The sequence below is a fragment of the Lolium rigidum genome, chromosome 6, assembly GCF_022539505.1.
Source record: "Lolium rigidum isolate FL_2022 chromosome 6, APGP_CSIRO_Lrig_0.1, whole genome shotgun sequence".
NCBI lineage: Eukaryota > Viridiplantae > Streptophyta > Magnoliopsida > Poales > Poaceae > Lolium > Lolium rigidum.
Genome location: NC_061513.1, coordinates 214,228,607 through 214,237,911, shown reverse-complemented (window position 1 = coordinate 214,237,911; position 9,305 = coordinate 214,228,607). Strand labels below are relative to the sequence as shown.

At 42.4% G+C, this 9,305-nt stretch overlaps 1 protein-coding gene across 1 annotated transcript; it reads right to left on the bottom strand.

Annotated features, from left to right (window-relative positions):
- Nucleotides 1-211: 211 nt before the first annotated feature.
- LOC124661922 (transcription factor HBP-1b(c38)-like) lies at nt 212-6,891 on the bottom strand. Its single transcript, XM_047199808.1, has 8 exons — nt 6,721-6,891; nt 5,446-5,523; nt 5,289-5,348; nt 2,561-2,638; nt 2,426-2,477; nt 2,007-2,278; nt 1,059-1,304; nt 212-883 (listed from the first exon to the last, which is right to left on the bottom strand). Exons 1-8 carry the CDS (start codon nt 6,778-6,780, stop codon nt 737-739), a joined length of 993 nt encoding a protein of 330 aa, XP_047055764.1. The 5' UTR covers nt 6,781-6,891; the 3' UTR covers nt 212-736.
- Between the last annotated feature and the right edge of the window lie 2,414 nt (nt 6,892-9,305).

Here is a 9,305-nt window from a genome sequence, read left to right as displayed (position 1 = left end):
TCCCAGGAATTTTTTCCCAGGACGCATACGATGACATTTCGCAGCGACATTTCACAAGGTGGTGCGTGCTATTGTCGCTATTGTCTGATACGTGCATGATTTTTTTCGGATTTTTTTGAAAAGTTTTGAAAAACAAAATTTGCTCCCCGGGAGCCAAGACGAATTTCCGCATGTTCATCTCATATTTTCCAATGGAAGGGAGCAACTTACGACCTAAATGTCCTCTTAGGCCGAAACAGAAGGAATTCTTAACAAGTTCAGGAACGATTAGATTCCAATCTCATCAAATCCACAGGTCACCAGTGTAGCAGTGCTAGTCTAACACAGTTGTACAAATACAGAAATATCAATCAGGCCCTGAAAATTGATGCAACCAAATGGTAATATACACTTCGCTAGATTATTACCATGGCATTGTACAAAAGGTGTCAAATACACTCAGCAGTCAATAAAACCGATTAGCGGCAAAAGGGTTCTAAATGAACATCTAATGACACACTGCAATTAGGACGGACCTTAGAGGTACTAGGCCAATAATGAAACAGCAATTTCACAGCAGTTAACGGTATGGCGCCTAATGCACTTAACTTCACTATACGGCTAAGCTACCTCAACACATCATCTCTTTGGACTATAGTATGTGCAAGTTTCTCTGAATCAAGTCTGTTGCATGACTGTCATCGCCATCAACTCCCAAACTGCGAAAATGCATTGCAGTCAGAATGAGATTAGCTTCCTATTCCTTCGGTCGAGCAAGCCAGAGAGAACTTAGGGCACGAAGTCGTGATGAGTAATCACTTATGACAAGAAATGCACGGGCAGATTGCCTAGTCGTCAGGATCCGTTGCATCTGCTGAAGAGTCTGCTGCCGCAGGTTGTCAGCCTTGGTGTAATTAAAACAAGAAAGGAGTCATAAGCACACCAGTCATGAAGGCACAGTTAAATAGGATTGAGCAGGCGATTTGGAACTATAGCCTACAGGAAGTCATATATTCCAGCCTTACGATTTTATACCACAGTACTCTTTACTAAATATATATTTGAAGCAAAGCAAATACCTGGCGAAGGAAATTCTCAAGGGTTCCAAGCTTTCCCATGGCCATGGCCATTTGACCCATGTAGTTTGCCACGTTTCCTGTTGATCCAGAAGAGCCAATAGACCCAGCCAATGTTTCTGCCAAAGACTGCTGAAGGGCCTCCATTCCTTGTGAAAGAGCATCCTCAGCTTGTTGTGATGACTGCTGAAGGTTGCATATCCCTGACAGCTGCTGCTCGGTTAGAGGTTCAAGCTGCGTTGAAAGAAGCTGCAGTTTCGTTGCTTATCAGTAATTTATCAATAAATTCATCAGCACTTGAAAAACAAAACAGAACAAATAAAGGAGCCAAATTCCTAGCATATTATATTCAGTAACAAGTAAATCCAAGAGGATGCAAAGTAGGCGCATGGAGTTGCATTCTCAAAATCTGTAATTTACCATATATTAATTAACGTGACCAGATAATATTGGACACATAATAATCTCCCGGCGTTTAAAAATAGACGTCCTTTTATAGTTGGGCACAGGAATTAAGAGTGCGAGTGAGATGTCTATATTGCCTTTTATTTAGGTATTAAATTGCCCTCTTTTCCCTCCCCAAAGCAAGGCAGGTAAGCAGAAGAAGACTTAAATGGCTCATTTTTCTCTGACATTGATGAAGAGAAACAGAAATACAGCAACTAAAATTGCATTTGAAGTGTAGAGGACAAGTATTTTGAATAATGTTGAAGAGTCTATAAGGTCATCTATTTTGAAACAGAGGAACATTGCTTAAGTTAATAAGATGACTTAAGTTAATAAGGTCATCTATAAGTGACTAAAATTGCATTTTAAGTGTAGATGACAAGTATTTTGGGACAATTTACTCATTCTACACTAACAACTTCCAGAGCAACATTGCTTAAGTCAATAAGATGACTTTTGATATTCCAAAAGAATATAACTAAATCATAAGGCTGTGTTACACACCTTTAAAAGCTCAGAAGGTCGGAAACCTCCTAGCCACAAGAAACACCTCTCTGCTGGTGTCTTCCACATGCCTGATAACACATGAAAGACATCTGTCTTGGCTGCATTTCCTTTTTGCTTAAAAATCTCATCATAGTGCAACATGATCTTCTCAACAACACTACGCAGATCATTATCGCCTGCATGCGCATTAACTGCAGCTCTAAGCTCATTAACCTGTCGATTGTGTTCTTCCAACCACCGTGCGTACTCCATGTCAAAAGCCAATGCCCCTGTAACAAAAGGCAGAGTTGATTCTTTATCAAAAAAGAACAGAATGTGGCAAGTATAGGCTGGAAACTTCCACAGTGATGATTAAGCAAATAGTTTATGTGGAAAATAATGATTAAATATTTATCACTGGAAATATATAATATTACCATTTCCACTCTTGGAATGGGACTGGTCTGCTGAACTAGATATAAAGATACCCTGCAAAGAAAATTTGCAGAAGCAAACTTCAACTGCAGTCCTCCAACCAGAACTCAAAACAGTGACAAGCAATAAAAGCAAACCTGTTGACGAGCTCGTTGCAGCTCCTGCTCTAGCTGGGTAAGCTTCAACCTACTATTCTCCAACTGTTGAACATACGCCTACAAAAAAGAGCAACATTACAAATAGCAACACCACATAATGGCCCTGGTCAATCTACAGAAAAAGTGTGGAAAAAATGTCTAGTGGACTTGTAGGAATGAATTAGATTTTTTATGTTTTCCATAAACGAATTTTCATTTTGACACTCATTAGTGTAACAGGTCACCAGAAGCCTTCACAGCATCTCACTGAAAGCTCCTTAAGAAGCCAGCTAGTAGAAACTTATCAACTAGTTCATACTACAAGCTTCACATATAAAACCCCTAGCACTGTCTGAGCTCAATCTAACCTCAAAATTATACACAGGCCTACACTAATTTATCCAATCCTCTATTTTCTCAGCAATATATTGTGTGTACCGGACTAGCACCAACACTTACTGAAACCCAATAGAAGAAAAAAGAGACCACCAATGTTCAAGAAATCGGTAATCGTTAACTGCTCGGTGAGCTTGAATTTCGGGATTAATCGGTAATTGGCCTATTAACTGATTTAATCGGTCGACTATTAATCGGCGAGGTTTTTCCAAAATTGCAGGTTTCGAGCACTAAAATTGTATGGTTTTTCAAAAATAAAATTGCACTTCTTTCTTTATGGGTGTGAAATGCCAACCTCATGTCAGTATTTTCGTTTTTGACCTGCTCGTGTCAATATTAGCTAACTCAATTTTTTGTAGCTAGCTAATACAGAGCAAATAGAGAAGTGCACCTAGGAACGCACTCTAGCAAGAACTTATTAGCGTGCACAGAACAAAGTTGGCTTCACCACTATAGGCCAGCAGTCTGAATTTCTTCTGCATATGAAATTTTCGTGGCCACCCACCGCATGATGAAACATATGGGCAGACCACAAGCTAAGAAAAAATCGAAGCATAAAAAACAGCTATCCAAACCGCACAAAGCAATCAAGGCTGCATCTGCTGTCCGTTTTCTTGCTTCAGGTTCAGAACAGTGCTTGCCAACACAATGCGCGTGAGAAATCCAGGCTATGCACGTGCAGGACTTGAGCGCTGGTGCAGCAGCGGCCTGCAGCGCGTAAAGAGGCATCGGTCGGCGGCGGGAGTCCAAGCTGGCCCGAGCAGAAGCCCAGGCAGGCTCGAGCTGGGACCATGATATTTTGCTCTGTCCTACACTTCATCACAAGAGAAATAGGGGAATAGGATGGAAATCATACCCTGGATTGATCTAGAGATTGGAACCGTGGGTGGAGGTTGGAGAAATTCCTGCAGCAGCCAAGCATTTAGTGAAGAACCTAACACCCGATATCGAGCAGCTGGACCAATCAATCAAGCAAAAGGGACAGAGAGAAGCACCCGGCGGTCGGACGAGGTGGTGCTGGCGTGAAGCTCAGGCGCCTGGACTGGGGATTGTCGTGGTATCGTCACGGCATATGCCATAGGGTGGCTAAAGAAGGTGGTTCCTAGATGATTTCACGGCGGTATCCGGATGCGGGTATGGGCACGAGCGACACGGCGACGTACCCAGGTTCGAGGCCCTCCTGTGGAGGTAACACCTCTACTCCTGTTATGAGTGTATAAGATGTATCACAGTACAATGGTGCTCCTTGAGCTGTATCCGGCTGCTCGGGGAGGCTAAGGTAGACAAAGGTCTCTCTCCCTGAGTAGCGCTAAGACTAGAAAGAGTAAGAAGTGATCGATCCTCCCCCGCATGAGAGGGGTAGTGCAGCTTATATAGACGCTGGCACTTTACATAGAAGTCCCTATGACCTACTGGCCGACTGGCCGGCTTTGGCTTCCGCTCCTTCCCGAGGCGTTGACGTCAGGAGCCGTTGAGGCCTCATGGCCTGTCCCATCCGCCTGCCGGAGTCAGCGGTATGGAGAGGAGGTGTCCCTGTCGCCATCATGACCTGTAGCCGTACGGCGCCATGATGCCCTGTCCGGCGGAGGCACTGTTGCTCTACAGTGCCCCGCCCTTTACGGAGAGTGAGATCATCGTGGACTTTAGGAGCCGGACTACCTTTCCAGTTCCTTCTCCTGCAAGCCTCACCAACCCGGACCATGTCAGGGAGAAACAAACCAAGCCGGATATGGCAAGTTGAAGCCGGCCCAGCCACAGCGCAGTCGGCTGCTGCCAGGCCAGCGTGGACTTTGAACCAGCCGGCTCCCAAGGCAGTCGGCCACGGCTCCAGCCGGCTGCTCCTCAGCCGGCCTTTGCCGCGGGCCGACAGGCCTTGAGCCGGTTGTTCTCAGTCCTTTGCCCTACCCGGGGTCTTCCCCCCGACAGGGATGGCGACGAGAAGAGCTACAGGCCGGAGGCGAGTATTGGGGCAGCGGCGGGTTCAATCTGCAGTTGCGGCGGTGAATTGCGATTATGGGGGTAGCGCTCAGTCCTAATTGAGGGCAGGGACTAAGACATTTAATCGGAGAATCCCGTTTAATCGGCTGTCAGAGCGATTAAATGGTTCAAGCGACTACGCCGACCGATTCAACCTATTCGACACGGTGACCTGCCGAGTACCGATGACACGGCCGATTTTTTGAACATTGGAGACCACATAACAAAATACAGTTTATTATACAAAAATAACATAATTCAAAGAAGCAGTAGAACAAAATGCCAAATGAACCAAAGGCTAAAAATAATAAAAGCACTGTCATTAGTAAAGAAGCTAACAGTAACATTCAAGTACCTTTTTCCTCAAACGACTTTTCCTTGCAGCCTCACGATTTTGAGCAAGTCGACGCATTGTCTAACAAGTAACAACATAAGCTATCAGCAAAGTGTTCTGCAAGTTGCAAGAGCAACTATGCGAATGAAAGCAGAGAAAGCTACTTGATAACTTTCACCTTTTGATCTCCATTTTTCTCTCTGGATCTGTCACTGGAGTCGGAAACAACAGCAAGAGCATCTTGTCCTGGTTCAAGCTGCGGATGATAACATAACTATCAAGCTCACATTATTCCTATTTCTGAACTATGATTCTCTCTCCTAGATTCCCCCATGTTTCATGTTGAGAGATGAATGGGATTTTTTCCACTACTTTATCTTAAAATCAAGACTAGTTTACTTTTCTTTTGTGCTTTGACACCGATTGTTGAAAAGACACTGGAGAACGTAAGGTTTTACGACATCAACTTAGTCACTTACATCTGCAAAGAAAAATGAATTTGCCCATAGCAGCAGTAAATTCGTTTATTATTGTTTTTATGACCTACCAAGGTCGTGTATGTCATAGGGTTGTCGATGTAGAAAGTTTACCAGCAAGTTAAGGGTTAAGGGCAGGGGGGGTGAGGATCCAAATCAAGAAATGAGCCAACTTAACAAGTGCCATATAATATTTTCAAAACAAAATGTTGCTATACATCTTAATAGTTCAAAACCTAACTGTTCATGTTTGTTCCGCTCCTAGGCATCTATGTGAAATTTCCATTCGAAGCGCATGGTTCTATTGGATTATCAAATATGAAGGCTTCATTCTATTAATGCTCTGAAGTAACTTAAGCACTTTTCAAGAGGCCTAATGGAATCCACAAATGTTACAATCTACCCTGTGTTGTAAGGGCAGTTCTCTCATAGCAAGATATTTTCAAAAAGAAAATCCTAAGTAGCAGCACAGTGTTGTTGACTATTTAGTTTACACATTTTGCATAATAATTACAGATCATTAAACGAGTAGCAAGCTAGTACCTCGGTTCTAAAATAAGTGTCTCAATTTTGTCTAGATACGTATCTAGAAGCATTTTTGCTGTAGATACATACGAATCCAGAAAAAGTTGAGACACTTATTTTAGAACGGAGGGAGTATATAAATATCTTACAAAACATCCTCACATTATCTCACAAAACATCCCCTACATTTGGTGCATCACTCTTGCCATTCTTCTTGTAATTGTTGACTTTATCAATATGAATGCATCATGTTTTTAAATGAAGATAATTAGATAAACACACTTTTGATATCGTAGGCTGTCATTACGATCACTCATATACTAGTTCAGTAAAAGAAACGATTAGGCTCTTCTCCACTTCATACAATAAAAGAAGAAAATTCATGTTCACACCGAATATCTCAGATAACGGACAATACTTCAGCTCGGACACAAGAATAAGAATAGACTTACCATAAGATTTTCATCAGTATCATCTGTTGACGTTTCTGTTCTTGGGCTGGCCTCTGCCATTGCCGAGTATTCCCAATGCTCAATGTAACTCCCAGAGAGAACAGCTACTGAAAATCAAGAGTTCTTTGACGTGAATCGTGACAAAGCTGTAGATATAATTTCTCCTGCCTGTACACTAATGGATAAACCACGTCAATGATACATACTAATATTTATGCGAAGATTAAAGAAGAATGTAAACCAGGCATGATCAATCTGCCAAATTCAAACTATATCCCAAGTGGCATATTGAGTAACACCCAATTAACTAATTCGGTAACCAGATTGAAACAGCAAGATTCTTAAACAACATAGCATTTAAACCGGAGAGCATAGTTCCACAAGCAAACATTCTCCAGACGTGATGAATAAAGTTCTAAATGCAGCACAGTAAATCTCAGCCTAGGGCTAGGGGACAGCACATACATATCGACAACTTCTACACAGGCTTGAGATGCCAATTTCTGGAGTTACGAAATCGTCACAAAAAAGTGAATAGATAACTTAAATGTGCACTAAAGCATACTCTTATTTTTCAGTTTACAGTTCCCCCAAATGAAAGGCTGTTCTATTTACAGTTTCCACTTTTCACACAGGAATAGATACCCCAAAGGTTTGATTGCAAGTAAAGGATTGAAATAAACCACATTTCAGTACGAAGAAAGAAAACCTAGCATAGAAAGTATTCAACATTCTGGCGTAAGGTTACCCTGTGGGCTGGTAATGTCTAGAGTATTCAGGATTTCGTAGCAAACAAGAATCTGATGATACAGCAAGATGTAACGATAGAACTAAATTATGCATACCTACGCGACAAACGAAATGTAAGTGAAGAAAAGGCAGGAATACAAAAGGCAAGTTTACACCCATAAACACTACGGACTAGGTATAAGGTTAATTATCATCACCAAAAATAGATCAAACTCACAGCACCTAGTAGACTAGCATAGTAATTGGGGTAACGGGTTGCCTTCCTATCATTTCAATCTTGTGCAAGACTGGAGATACGGTTGCGCAACAATTTGAGGATGGAAAAGACCCAACATACTCCAGTGTGAGCTCGCTACGAGCTAGCAATAAATTCATCCTGCAGCACAACAGAGGAACAAGATGAGGATCCTCGAATACCTCGAAACGGAAGAGGGGCCTCTATCCGAAGCTACGGGGCAGTAGATTGCCGTCCCGCCGGCCGGCGCGGCAGCGAGCTCCCCGAGCTGCTGCGGCTGCGGCTCCTGGCCTGGACGACGAGACCGGCGAGCAGGGCGCAGCTGGTGCTACCGCCGCCGACGCCTCTTTAGTTGCGGCTTGAGGTAGCGGAGGGCACGGGAGTTTGGGGTACGGCTGGCACCCCGGAAACGGACTTGAACAAACCCTAGATTTTTGTCTCCTCTTTTTTTTTTTTCATTACGTGAGCATAAAAAGGGAAGTGGGGTAATAGCCGTAAAATCGAAAAGTGCCAAAAGGGATGATCTATGTTATGAAAATGCGGACAAGATACAATGGGTTAGGGTGATCAAGAAAGTGAGCAAGTAACAAAACTATATTCATAACAAAGACAGAGAAGCAGTAACTCGGTAGCATAAAGAAAAGCAACAAGATTTACAGAAGAGTCAAGAGACAACTCTTTTCTTTTCTCTATTTTTTTCTTATAAGTATTAGATTCCTTTGGATCAGTGGCACACACTTCTTTTGTATTTGTTTTTCTTTCTTTCCAAATATTTTATGTTTAGAAACTTTATTCCTATATATGTCACTTTTTTTATTTTAAATATCTTTCTCACCAAGCTTGCTTTAGAGTTCTACTCACAACGGACACAAAACACTTGTTCAATGATTCACAATTCTCGGAAAGCTACTCTCAATGGGATAGATACGCAAAGAAAGAGAGTTAGGCTATAAGGATAAGACAAGTTATACCTATTGGAGTTAGGCGATGTTGAACACACAACTTACGGTGCCAATGATGATGTCAAATAACTGCTCGAAAATCCGGGGTGACGATTTCTTCATCATGATGTTGATGTAGGCGTGAAAGTGTATGTCGCGAACAAAGACACATAAGGTCTAAATTACATGGTCGGAGTTAGGCGGTGATGAATTCACAAATTTGTGAAAGTAGTGATGTCAAAGGAATATGTGGATCCAGGTTTGGTGTTGTGGAGCTTCTTCTCCTCTTCAAAATGAGCTAAAGAACACCAAAATCCGAGTATGTATGCAAAAGTTATACATAAAATAGTTTTGTGCGCAAGCCGCAGATGTCGGGCCGGAAGTACGCCGGAGATTCTAGCCTGGGCCACTTAGGACAGAGATTACGGACCGTGGGGCCGGAGATTCCGTCTCGAGATTCCTGGACACAAAAAAATTCGACCGGGACGCGATTTCGGGCAGGAAAATTTGACTAAAATCACTAAATCAGAGAGGTAAATGATGGAACTAGGCTAGAAAAAGTGATGATCTATGTTATGAAAATACGGGAAACACACAACAAGATACAATGTGTTAGCGTGATCAAGGAAATGAGCAAGTAAAAAAACTATATTCATAAC

Bases quoted from the DNA above. Each gene is read 5' to 3' on its own strand.
- LOC124661922 (XM_047199808.1), bottom strand. From the start codon at position 6,780: ATGGCAGAGGCCAGCCCAAGAACAGAAACGTCAACAGATGATACTGAT. The intron at 2,639-5,288 runs GTACTTGAATGT...TCTTTTTTGTAG, and splicing joins AAAGTCGTTTGAGGAAAAAG to GCGTATGTTCAACAGTTGGA. The intron at 884-1,058 runs GTATTTGCTTTG...AATTACACCAAG, and splicing joins TTGAGAATTTCCTTCGCCAG to GCTGACAACCTGCGGCAGCA.